The sequence below is a fragment of the Mobula hypostoma genome, chromosome 9 (genome assembly GCF_963921235.1).
Source record: "Mobula hypostoma chromosome 9, sMobHyp1.1, whole genome shotgun sequence".
NCBI classification, from domain to species: Eukaryota; Metazoa; Chordata; class Chondrichthyes; order Myliobatiformes; family Myliobatidae; genus Mobula; species Mobula hypostoma.
The window spans coordinates 19,831,670-19,845,746 of NC_086105.1; the positions used below are offsets into that span (position 1 = coordinate 19,831,670).

The window sequence follows — 14,077 nt, forward strand, 5'->3', positions numbered from 1 at the left end:
ATCCAAACTTCTTTTAAACATTGAAATCAAGCTCGTATCCACCACTTACACTGGCCACTCTTGTGGCCCTCTGAGTGAAGAAGTTTAGCCTTCTGTTCCCCTTAAACTTTTCATATTTCACCGATAACCCACGACCTCTAGTTGTAGTCCCACACAACCTCAGTGGAAAAAGCCTGCATATATTTGCATTTTCCTGTAGGTAGGTGAGCAGAACTGCACACAGTACTCCAAATTAGGCCTCACCAACATATTATATAACTTTTACATAACATCCCATATCCTGTACTCAGTACTTCGAGTAAAGAAGGCCGATATGCCAAAAGCCTTGTTTTTTAACAACCCTATCTACCTGTGACCCCACTTGCAATGAATTATGGACCTGAATTCCCAGATCACTTTGTTCTACAACACTCCTCAGTGCCCTACAGTTCACTGTGTAAGACCTACCCAGGTTGGTCCTACCAAAATGCAACACCTCGGACTTGTCTGCAAAAATTCCATCTGCCATTTTCCTAGCTGGTGCAGGTTCTGCTGCAAGCTCTGATAGACTTCCTCACGGTGCACGATACCCTCAATCTTAGTATCATCTGCAGAGTTGCTATCCAGCTAACCACATATCATCCTTATCATTGATGGAGATGACAAACAATGATTCACCCAGCACCAATCCCTGTGGTACTCCACTAGTCAGAGGCTTCCAATCTCCCACAAAACCAATGTCTAATACAATTTACAATCTCATCTTGAATGCCAAGCAACTCTTAAGCAATCTTCCATGTGGGACCTTGTCAAAAGCCTTGCAACGTCCACTGTCTTGCCTTCATCAACTTTATTGCTAACTTCCTCGAAAAACTGGAAGATTTGTTAGACGTGAACTACCATACATGAAGCCATGTTGACTATCCTAATCAGTCCATGTCTATCCAATACTTATATATCCTGTCCTTTAGAATATCTTCCAATAACTTTCCCACTACTGATGTCAGGCTCACTGGTCTAAAATTTCCTGGCTTAATTTTAGAGCCTTTCTTAAACATTGGGACATAGTTAGCACCAGTCCCTGTGGTACTTCACTAGTCACAGGCTTCCAGACTCCCAGTTGCTCTCACCCCCATCATTGCAAAGTGCTTTGAGCGATTGGTTCTATCACATCTGAAATCCTGTCTGCCCACTACCCTGGACCCACGTCAATTTGCCTTTCGCACCAACAGGTGAACAGAGGACGCCATCTCTACGGCACTTCACTCTGCCCTGACCCAGCTGGACAACCCCAACTCTTAACGTCAGAATGCTGTTCGTTGACTTCAGTTCGGCATTCAATACTATGATCCCCTCCAAGCTGATCGCCAAACTTCATCAGCTTGGTATCAGCTCATCCCTCTACAATTGGACCTTGGACTTTCTGACTTTACAGACCCTAGTCAGTTAAGTTAGACACCCTCTGCTCCTCCACTCTCACCCTGAACACTGGTTTGCCTCAAGGCTGTGTGCTGAGCCCTCTTCTGTACTCCCTTTTCACCTATGACTGCGTTCCTGTACACGGTTATAACTCCAGAATCAAGTTCACATATGACACCATGGTGGTTGGCCTGATCAGAGGGGATGAGGAGACGGCCTACAGGGACGAGGTCCAGCACCTGGCTGCGTGGTGTGCCGATAACAACCTGGCCCTTAACTCCCAGAAGACCAAGGAGATCATTGTGGACTTCAGGCATGCTAGGAGCAATACTCACATCCCCACCTACATCAACGGAGCTGTAGTGGAGCGTGTATCAAGCTTCAAATTCCTCGGTGTCCACATTTCCGAGGATCTCACCTGGTCCCTGAACTCCTCCATCCTGATCAAAAAGGTGCAACAGCGACTTTATTTCCTGCGGAGCATCAAGAAAGCTCACCTCTGTCCCAGGATACTGACGGACTTTTACCGCTGTACCATTGAGAGCGTTCTCACCGACTGCATCTCAGTGTGGTATGGCAACTGTTCCGTATTGGACCGCAAAGCACTCCAGCGTGTGGTGAAAACTGCCCAGCGGATTATCGGCACCCAATTATCCACCACTGAGAACATCTACCATAAACGCTGCCTGGGCAGGGCCAAAGCATTATCAAGGATGCATCTCACCTTAACCATGGACTTTTTACTCTCTTCCCATCCGGTAGGCGCTACAGGAGCCTCTGCTTCCGCACCGGCAGGCACAGGAAGAGCTTCTCCCCTGAGGCTGTGACCCTGCTGAACCTCACATCACAGCGCTAAGCAGTATTGCACCCATATTGTGCTGTCTCAGTACTTTTATATTTGAGTGCTTTAGCACTTACTTTTTATTTGCAGTTATTTTGTAAATAATACTATTCTTTGCATTTCTGGTCAGATGCTAACTGCTTTTCATTGGCTTTGTATCTGTACTCGGCACAATGACAATAAAGTTGAATCTATTCTAATCTATCCTCCAATCCTCCAGTACCTCACCTGTCACTCAGGCCTTGGGGATTTGTCCACCCTAATTTGCCTCAATACTGCAAAAAACTCCTCAGTAATCTGTATAGATCCATGAAGTTCATGCTGCTTTGCCTCACTTCCAGAGACTCTATGCCCATCTCCTGAGTAAATACAAATGCGAAAAATTCATTCAAGATCTCCCACATCTCTTGGATTACCATTCTGATCTTTAAGTGGACCAGTTTAGTCTCATGTAATGCTTTTGCCTCTTAATATATCTGTAAATTCCCTTGAGATTCTCCTTCACCTTGCCTGCCAGGGCAACCTCATGCCATATTTTAGGCTGCCTGACTTCTTTCTTAGTTGTTCTCTTGCATTTTTTATATTTCATCAACACCTCATTTGTTTCTTTCTGCGTATGTCTGCTATGGACCTCCTTTGTTTTCTTAACTAGAACCTCCCTATCCCTAGCTGAGATACAACTGGGCACTACTGTGACATTTTCCTGACTAGTAACGCCACCCCTCTGCCTTTAATCCATCCCTCTGCCACATCTAAAACAACAGGACCCCGGAATATTGAGCTGACAGTCCTGCCCCTCCTGCAACCAAACATCACTTATGGCTACAATACATGATTATAGGTGTTGATCCATGGCCTGAGCTCATCTGCCTTTCCCTACAATATCTCTTAGGTTGAAATACTCACAGCTCAGATCATTAGTGGCTCCCTGCTCAACCTTTTGATTCCTGACTTTGTCTGAGGTCTTAACACCATCTGTCTCCACTACGTCTACTATCTGTTGTGGCATTCTGGTTACCATCCCTTGCAACTCTAGTTTAAACCCCGCGATTTCCCCATGCAACAGCAGTGAACCTGCCCGCTAGGGAATATTAGTCCCTCTCCAGTTCAGGTGCAAACTATTTTTGCATAAGGTCCCACCTTCCCACCTTCACTTTTAATACTAGTGTTACACTTATAATCTTTTGAGTCGAATGAAGTTTTGCTAAATTCATCCTTCACTCCTTGCAGTTTAATACTCAATTTATATCACTAAGGTTTTAGTCTGGCACTGATCCTTGTGGGGGGCGGGTAGTGCGGGGGGACACTACAGCTAGCTACCACCCATTCTGAAAAAGCAGCAGCTCTTCCTTGCTTTCTGTTGTAAAGACAGTTTCCAGCAAAGTTGACTTCATGGGCATCAATTTTGGTTGGGATTTTACTAGATGCCTTCTGAAGAAACAAATATGGTCAGGCTAGTCAAACTTGATTTGTCTTTAACATAAAAACAAACTTCTGGAAAAACTATGTGAGTTAAGCAGTATCTGTTGGAGAAGGAGGAATGTCAATGTTTCAGTCCAGAGACTGAATCAAGACTTGTCTCCTTGACTTCAACAAATATGTGCTGGCTCTGCCACATCACCTCAAACTTTTATACTCAGGTCCTCAGCCATCCTGTTAGATGGTCAACTTTAGATTTTTTCTTGCCATCTCCAGTTAAAATAAATCTCAAAATATAATATACATCAAAGTTGCTGGTGAACGCAGCAGGCCAGGCAGCATCTATAGGAAGAGGCGCAGTCGACGTTTCAGGCCGAGACCCTTCGTCAGTTCCTGTAGATGCTGCCTGGCCTGCTGCGTTCACCAGCAACTTTGATGTATGTTGCTTGAATTTCCAGCATCTGCAGAATTCCTGTTGTTTGCGTCTCAAAATATAATGACTGTTCTCCAAGGGTTTTATTATCAATATTTGGTCCAGCTGGTGCTTCTTGTTCCAAAAGCCTTTCCTCAAAACTTGTATTTCCCCAACTTTAAGAGTATCCTGGTAAAATGGAGACACAAAAGATTGCAAATACTGGAATCAAGAGCAACAGACAGTTTGCAAGAAGAACTCAGTGGGTCATGCAGCATCTGTGTGATAAAAGATTTGTCACCATTTCAGGTCAAAACCCTGCATCAGGAACATGGACAATTCCCTTCCTCCCACAGAAGCTGCTTGACCTTCTAAGTTCCTCCAGCAGATTATACTTAGCATCTTCGGGAATCCCTTTTTATCCGTTACAATGCTATCACATCCTTTCTGTATTGTTGATCGTAACTATACACAACACACTGGCTGTGGTACAACTAATGTCTGTTAATATTTTAACAGGAACTCCTGCCCCTCTGTTCTGTGTCTAAGCTGATGGAGGCACATGTCTAATATGCCATGTTATTTATTTGTCTGTCTGCCATTAGAGCAGAGGTTCTCAGCCTTTTTTTTAATGCCATAGACCCTTACCATTAACCAAAGCTTCTCTGGATGCCAGGTTGGGAACCCCTGTGTTGGAGGTTTGTGGACATCCATATCAACATTCTTCTGTCCTTCTCAATTCTGTTAGATCCTATTTCAGATTGAGTTACAGATACCACTATTGTTCCCACTTAATCCAATCCATTGCTGTTTGCTTGGGTCTAGAATTTCCTTCGTGTCCAGCAACCACGGTGCTGGTTTTGATATCACTTACTTGTGGCTCTTATTTTTAATTCCATATAATTTATTAATACTGCAGAAAGCAGCGATGTTTTACTGAGCTCTATAAAACCTTACTGCAAACATATTTTTAAAATTCCAAATGACTGTTATCATTTGCTTTCTACTAATGAGTCATTTTTAATCCAATTTCTCTCTTCCCCTCTGATCCTGTAGGGGTTTACTTCCTTGATAAATCTGTTGTGTGCAGTTTGCTAAAATCCATTGCACCGCATCAACTGTTTGTTGACAATCCTTTTTAATTTCTCAGGATGTTCATTTGTAACCTTTTATTAATAAGCCTATGATGACCCTATCTGTTATCAACCATGGATGTTCTGTCCCAGCTGTCTATGTGATATGTAAGTGAGAACAGTACGATATCAAGAGCAAGCTGTTCCCCATGCAGCAGGCTTCCCCTTCTCTGCACATCTGATGAATTGAAAGGAATGGCAGAGACTGGTACAGTTTGGCAGCATCGCAGGAGTTGCCCATCTGTGTTGAACTCAAGGTGGTACTGCCTTAGGGACTCCAGCTCCGATCTTTTCCTCAAGGCTTACTCTTGAAGCCTTCCCCATAAGTGGGTATAGCCATAAGGCAACAAAGGTTTGAGATCAGAGTTTTTCTTCTGGAAGAGCTGGCAAGTCTCATCTGCCCAAAGCGACTGGTGTTAAGGCACCAGTAATCCGCCTTTTGCTTCTTAGTAGAAACTGTTTTGAGGCACAGGTAATGGGAGCTTATCTCACTGCCATTCCTCCTCCCCCTCCCCCTGAGTTATAACAACTTTAAGGAACCAACTCTATGATGATTGCCTTTTATTAATCCGTAAGTCACTAAGTACTGATTCATACAGTCACTTGGACTTTTTCCACTTATTTGTCCTATCTGCTATCAGGCTAACAGACCTGTAGTTGACTTGACCTAGTCTGTCTGTTGATACCACACGAACAACCTTCTGGTCCTCTCTTCTTTTAAATAATTAAATTTTATCCAGACTTAGTGACAAATCAAATACCATCAGGAAGTAAACAAACTAATGTCCTGAACATGAGGCTGAATGCATTTAAAGCAGTGGAGATACATACAAACTGAGAAGAAATGTCTCCTCTCCACCACTCATCATCAATAACTCTACAGTGAGCATCCTTTCAACATTCAGATTCCTGGACTTCATTATTTCGCAGGATTGCATGTGGGAGAATCTTATCCTATTCATTAACAAAAAGGCTCAGCAGAGAACGTACAGTTGGTAAAATTCCATCTTTCTCAGAACACACTGTTGCAATTCTACACTGCCATCGTAAAGAGCATCCTCACATCAGCCATTGCTGTCTATTTTGGTGCTATACCTGACAGCAATCTGTCAAGACAGCAGAAAAAGGTTATTGGTTGCGGTTTGCCATCACTGCAGGACTTGTGTGTGTCCAGGACAAAGAAGAAGGCAGGAAAAATCATTGCAGTCACTACCCACCCAGCAAACTGTCTTTTTCAAACACTCCTTTCTGGAAAGCACTGTTGGGCTATTGAAAGAAAAACTTAATGTCATCTTTAAAGTTTCTTTCCCCAGTCAGTTGATATGATCAACGATTCAAGGTGCTCCAAACGCCCCTCTATCTTTTATTATCTCAGTACAGCACTTCACTGTAATCTCTTGAAACCGCTTTTTATAATGCTGTTTACATTGTAAATGCATGATGGTATTTATGTATTGATGATGGAGGTCTCTAATAATTTATTGACATCCAGAACAGTTATTTGGATTTTTTTCTTGTTAGATTTTGCATTGCAAATGCTACTTTGCCTTTATCAGCTATAGCAGTGTGAGTTTTTACATGATAACTAGCACATTTACTTATTAATTTTCTTTCTAGAGCACCGCTGCACCTTGCATGTGCAAATGGACATGCTGATGTAGTTGCTTTGCTTGTTGAAAATAAATCAAACCTGAACATTTGTGACAACGAAAACCGCTCTCCTTTGATGAAGGTAAGAGATCTTGATTTTGATGGGGCCAGTCTATTTGTTTAATTTCCTTTTGCACCTTTCCTGAAACCTTCATCCTTCCTAGAGTGTAGTGACTTGAATTACAGTCAATAATCCATTTCCCCTACTTTTTCAAACATCCTTCAGTTTTCTTGTCCCTTTTGTTTTCTCTCTCCCATATGAATTATTTCATATTCCAGTGCTTTCTCACTTTTTCCTCATATCTGTACTCCATCACAAGGTCTTTCCTAATTCTCTGCCTGTTTTAATTTAATATTAATCATAATTGATTATGGTCATGACAGTTGGACCAAAGTGCACATATTTAATTTAGTACCTATACAGGTGTCCCCTGCTTTTCAAACGTTCGCTTTACGAAACCTCACTGTTACGAAAGAACTACATTCGTACCCTATTTTTGCTAACAGAAGGCGTTTTCACTGTTACGAAAAAAGCAGCGCACGAAAAAATCAGCGCGCGATAAAAAGCAGAGTGCGCCCCGAGCAGCCGCTCTCCCCCGGATTCGAAACTGCATTCTCTCTGGTATTACTTTAACACGTGCCTGTGAGGAGCTGTTAGCAAGATGAGTTCTAAGGTATCAGAGAAGCCTGAAAGAGCTCGTAAGGGTATTACACTTAGCATAAAACTAGACATAATTAAGCTTTTTGATCATGGTGAACGAAGTAAGGACTAACTGAGTTTGGCTTGTGAAAGCTGACGAAGATGATGTTGAAGAGGTTTTCACATCCCATGACCAAGAACTGATAGATGAAGAACTGATGCAATTGGAAGAGGAAAGGTTAACAATCGAGACCGAATGAGTAATGATCAAGGACGACTTTAATTTTGAAAGGGTGCATCGGGTTAGGGGATATTTGCAGGATGGTTTGAGTCCTTACAAAGAACTGAATGATAGAAAAATGTGCGAGGCTCAGCAGTCAAGCAAGCCTTCCACATCAGCCACAGCAGACGACGAACCTCGACCTTCAACATCGAGGCGGGCAGTTATAGGAGAAGATGAGCTGCCTGCTCTAATGGAACCAGACGACGAGATGACACCTCAGTGTCCCACCACCCCAACACCCAGGCCGCAGACAGATACCGATTAGCGGAGCATGCAGCAGTAGCCGGGAGAGACACAGCACATCTTTAAGAAAAAAGCCGACATAAACATGCTAATTAATTAGGTACCACCCAGGACGTAATTGTCAGCCCAGATCAGAGGCGATGCAACCGGCAATCGACACTGATCTGGGCCGACGTTTACATGCTGGGCGGCACCTAATTAATTAGCATGTTTATTTCGGCTTTTTTCTTAAAGATGTGCTGTGTGCCTCCCGGCTACCGCTGTATGCTTCGTGGATCAGTATTGGTTCGCTGCCCGGAGGGTGGGGGCCACTGCACCACCCAAACTCCAATGACTCAGTCTAACACACCACCATCAGTGTGCTCCGTGTTTTCCCAATTCCGGTAAGTGATACTACACTCTACATACATTATTTCTACTTTATATTGGCTGTGTATTTTTACGTGTTATTTGGTATGATTTGGCAGCTTCATAGCTTAAAGGTTACTGGAGAGAGCGAGAGAGCACTTGCGCCGTGTTTTTGCCAATGGCGCTTGCATGAGATTTTCGCTACGGAGAACAGTTCAGGCAATGATTGTGGAGAAGTATTTCTACTTTATATAAGCCGTGTATTTATCATATTATTCCTGCTTTTACCATATGTTACTGTTATTTTAGGTTTTATGTGTTATTTGGCATGATTTGGTAGATTATTTTTGGGTCTGCGAATGCTCACAAAATTTTCCCATGTAAATAAATGGTAATTGCTTCTTCGCTTCACGACATTCCGGCTTACGAATCGTTTCATAGGAACGCTGTACCTTCGGATGGCGGGGGAAACCTGTATCTAGTTTGATATAAAAATTTCTCCATCTCAAAGAAAAGATTAGTGACAAGTATTCACGACAAACCTGCAGGTTCCCATAGTGATCTTGAATGTACTTCCACCCACAGCCTCTGTACCGTTCTCTCAGTTCCTGTGACTTTGTTCTATTCACTCCAGTGGTAGTCCCACAGAAATAGTGTTGAGGAGCTTCCAGTATCTGAGTCTAATATGGATTCCTGGTCTCATTCTGTGTATCTGTTGGGTAGTAGAATGATAGCAAAGCAAGTGTATCTGTAATCCAGACTTGCTAGCAGTTAACAACAATGAACTTCAAACATAACCTCTTTTTACCTTGTCCACAGGCAGTGCAGTGTGAACAGGAACGTTGTGTAGTTATCTTACTAAGCCATGATGCTGATCCTAATCTGGTGGACATTAATGGATATACTGCTCTGCATCTTGCTGTCCTGATCCCTAACATCACTTTGGCAACGCATTTGCTGGAGTATGGGACACACATAGATGCCCGAGATAAGGTACTTGCATTAATTCTTCATAGTAGTTAAGTGTTCACAGTCTGAAAAGTGCAAAATTAACACTCTTTTCTGAGTCATACTTGTAGAGCATGTTTTATAGCAGATTAGAATGTTTACCAATGTAAATGTGCATGTACTTTGTCCCGAAAGAACCCAAACTACTTATTGTATTGAGATTCAAATCGAAGTAAGTTTAAAATGGTTATATATATCTTGTTTTAACATTTAGGAACAAGTTAAGTGGGCTGTTACTACAGGAGATTAGATTTTACCTGGAATGTTTTTGATCATGATGTATTATATTGACTATCAGTTATCACTTCACTAAATGACAGTCACATTTGAAATGGATGATGAATTTTCAAAAAAAAAGAGCAACAATAATCGATTTCCATTAACATTAATTTTGCAGTTACCATTTGTTGTGCCTTAAGTCCCAATTTATTTTGGTTATAAGTTGCTACATTAATTTAATGAATAAACTTTTTAATACCAATCCTGCTTTAAATGATAAATGATAAATCAGGGAAGTTTCACTAAGCAATGATTTATCTTTCTAAATTAATTTCAGAGAGTTGCATGCTCAGTTTCAATTCTTTTATTCTCCCTATTCAAATTCAGTAACCTCATAGTTTCCTTTCATTTTGTAACAGCTTTAATGATATTATAGCAACTAGAGCTTTTCTCTTGCACCCTCTGCAAGCTAAAGTTCTAGATTTTAGATTCTGTTCCTTGATTATGATTTCATTCTGCTAAAGCAGTAATTCCAGGATTGACCTACTTCTTTCTTACTTTGACACCGTCGTTAGATGCTGTTAAGCTACTATCCAAGTTAATTTGCCCATTGTGTAAAAGTATGTGAACAGAATACAATGAAATGGTGGACATTCAGACAATAATGAATCCAACCTGTCTGATAGTGGAAGACTCGATGAGAAAGCCAACTCTGAAGAAGATACAAATATTTACTGAAGGGATATGGAGGGATTATGCAAATGGTTCAAAGTGTGGGGTTCTACGTTTGAATCAGAAGAGCAGAATCTTTATTTATAATGGAGAAGAGCAACTTAATATACAGTAGCATCTTCTGTGGTGGTTTAGATCATGAGAACACTGAGTGTTCATCTAGAAATGCATACATGCATTAAGAAATGATACAGTGTTTCTCCGGAGTGATATCACAGAAAACAGGACAAACCTAAGACCAACACTGACAGAACCACATAATTATAACGTATAGTTACAGCACTGCAAAGCAATACCATAATTTGATGAAGAACAAATCATGGGCATGGTAAAAGAAAGTCTCAAAGTCCCCGAGTCGATTCACTCCCAAGTCCCCGATAGCAGGCAGCAAAAGGGAGAAACGCCCTGCCATAAACCTCCCGGCACTGTCAACTTGCCGATGCCTTGGAAGCAGCCGACCACAGCCGACACTGAGTCTGTCCGTCCAAAAACTTCGAGCCTCCGACCAGCCCTCCGATACAGCCTCCCGAGCGCCATCCTCTGCCGAGCGCCTTCGACCTAGCCCCGGCTGCTGAAACAAGCAAAGCCGAGGATTCGGGGCCTTCTGCTCCGGAGATTCCGGTTACCACACAGTAGCAGCGGCAGCGAAGCGGGCATTTCAGAAGTTTTCCAGATGTTCCTCCGTACTCTCACATCAGTCTCCATCAGAAAATGCAGCAAAACGTCTGCAAGTTATAATTGTACATTTATTTATTCAAATGACATTGCTGCCAAAGCTGGCATTTGTTGTCTTTAATTGTCCCTAAAATGAGATGAGAGTTCAAATCGATCACATTACTGGGTTTGAAGTCACGTGTAGGCCAAATTGAACTTGTTTCTTTTTTGTAACTATCTCATAATTTCATAGTTGAGTCAAAGAGAGTAGCCTTAATCGCATAACTTTATATTCAATTATTTGATATTAAATTTAACTGGTGCCATGTTGTGATTTGCACTCCTGTCTATGGCCATTTGTCCAGAACAGTGGCCTGCAAGTCAAGTGACTTAACTGATACAGCAAGTATTTAGGAGGAGAGGTGATATCCTGGCAGGATAGTATTTGGAATGAAAAGTGAAGAAGCTGAAGCACAAAATGTCTCACATGTGTTGATAAGGCACATTTGGACTGTTTTGGACACTTGTTTTGGAACCAGCAAAATATTGATGTTTTTGATTTATTCTTCTACCGGTCCACAATCCCTTATCGGAAATCCCTGGGGCCAGTTGCATTTCGGAATTCAGAATTTTTTGGATTTCAGACCCTCACCCCAACCCCCGATACCAAAAAACACGTATGCTCAAGTCCCTTATTTAACCTGTCTCAGTGCAGTGGAGTTTAGGACCCAGCAGCGCACCAAACCTATGCACATCCTCCCATATACTTTAAATCATCTCTAGATTACTTATAATAACTAATACAATGTAAATGCTATGTAAATAATTGTTATACTGTATTGTTTAGGGAATAATGACAAGAAGAAATTTTATTTCCAAGAAAAACATTCAATAAAACATAAAAATATGCAGCTTCAAATGAACCGTATCAAACAGATGGTAAATGACTGCTGGAATAAATGTAGAATGTTACTGTCACTGCCACTATAAAACTTCAGTAACTTGTCTTTCTGTTTATTTAAATCATATACAGTGGTAGTTCTGACACTATTTTCTTCAGTAAGATGCTGCACAGACACACCACAATCAAGCTTCTGCAATAACTCCACTTTCTGCGTTATTGATAGAGAAAATTCCTTCTCTTTTTCTGATTGTTACCCATAGGGGTATCTGCAGCTCTTTTTGACATTTTCACAGTGAAATTAAACACAAAGTCAACAGTGAACACAAAATATCAGCGAACAGCAAATGCACGTGTAACCAGTACGAGCGCTGAGCCACAACTGACGTCTGGCGGCCTCTGCTAGTGCTGCCACGTCACACCCGAGTGACGTCAGCTGTTGGTGAAAAAAACTTCGGTTTTCGGAGCTTTTTGGATTTCAGAATTTGGGATAAAGGAATGTGCACCTGTACTGGGAGCATTCAAAAGTTTGTCTGATTTTTTTTTTCTCTCTGGTATACACAAGTATGAATAGTGATCTCATTGACCAATATGAGATCATTAGATCTGATTTGTTAAAATTTTGAAGGGCTGTTAAATTTCAAGGATGCAATTTGATGATCCCCAAACTTCTCTGTAGGCTCCACTTGAAAGAACATTGAACTTTGTGGGATTATCAATTGAGACCTGTTTCCAGTAACATGAAAATGATGTTACATATTTGTATGCTGTACAATTGTAAATTATTTTGTGATAATTAGATGACTAATGGATTGTTTGTTTCCAAAAGAATGGATATACTCCTCTGCTGTTAGCAGCTACTAGGAACCACCAAAAAATGGCAAAATGTCTTCTTAAAAAGGGTGCTGATGTGAATGCAAAGGACAAAACTGGGAAGTACGTTTATACACTTCAAATCTTGAATTGTTGAATTAAGAAATTTAGGGTGTGTGATTTCTTTTTGTTTATTATTTTATTCTTGAAATAGTACCAAATGAACTTGGGTTATTGCTAACATGAGAAAATCTGCAGATGCTGGAAATCCAAAGCAACACACACAAAATGCTGGGGGAACTCAACAAATTAGGCAGCATCTATGGAAAAGAGTAAAGAGTTGACATTTCAGGCTGAGACCCTTCTTCAGTACTGAGAGGGAAGGGGGAAGGTGCCAGAATTATAAGGTGGGGGAGGGGAAAGAGGTTAGCTGGAAGGTGATAGGTGAAAGGTCAAGGGCTGGAGAAAAAGAATCTGATAGAGGAGAGTGGACAATAGGAGAAGGGAAAGGAGGATGGGACTCAGGAAGAAGTAACAGGCAGATGAGAAGAAGGAAATGGTCAGAGTGGGGATTAGAAGCGGGGGGAAATTTTGTTCACCTGAAGGAGAAATCGATATTCATACCATCAGCTAAGGTGATGAATACAAGGTGATACTGCTGTTGTAATGCTATCCTTTCTGGTTATCAACAACAGGAATCTACATACAGAAAAGTTTGATTGAAATCACTGGCATGCATTCCATTACTTAATTTCAATCTGATTGTTCTACTGTATTGGTCTTGATTTTGTTTTAAGGTGTGTAATAGTATTCATTGAGAACAACTAGAAATCACCCATTGATCAAGTTGAATCTGGTTTGTTCAGCCAAGTTGTCCTTGCTGTTGCTGTTTAATTTCAAGATGTGCATTTTAATACTAATAACAAAGAGTGGTTAATTTTTCTGAATATATAGTCTTTAATATTGGAAGTACAATCACAAATTGTGGATATCCAAAGTTCAAAGTAAATTTTATTGTCAAAGTACCTCTGCTGTATGTCACCATACACAACCATAAGATTCCTTTTCCTGTGGGCATACTCAACAGATCTATAGAATAGTAACTATAACAGGATCAATCAGAGTGCAGAAGAAAATAAAATGTGCAAATGCAAATATAAATAAATAGCAATAAATAATGAGAACATGAACTAATGGGATAAAGAGTCCTTAAAGTGAGATCATTGGTTATGGGAACATCTCAGTGGTTGGGCAAGTGAATGTAGTATTCCTTTTGCTTAAGAGCCTGATGGTTGAGCGGTAGTAACTGTTCTTGAACCTGTTGGTACAAATCTTGGGGCTCTTATACCTTCTAATTGATGGCAGCGGTGAGAAAAGAGCATG

At 41.1% G+C, this 14,077-nt stretch overlaps 1 protein-coding gene across 1 annotated transcript in view; it reads left to right on the forward strand.

Annotated features, from left to right (window-relative positions):
• LOC134352226 (ankyrin repeat domain-containing protein 26-like) overlaps positions 1-14,077 on the forward strand; it is a 99,273-nt gene that overhangs the window by 5,040 nt on the left and 80,156 nt on the right. Inside the window, 3 exon segments of the mRNA XM_063059520.1 lie at positions 6,821-6,935; positions 9,187-9,360; positions 12,711-12,817. Of these exon segments, the coding sequence (XP_062915590.1) occupies positions 6,821-6,935; positions 9,187-9,360; positions 12,711-12,817 (396 nt within the window).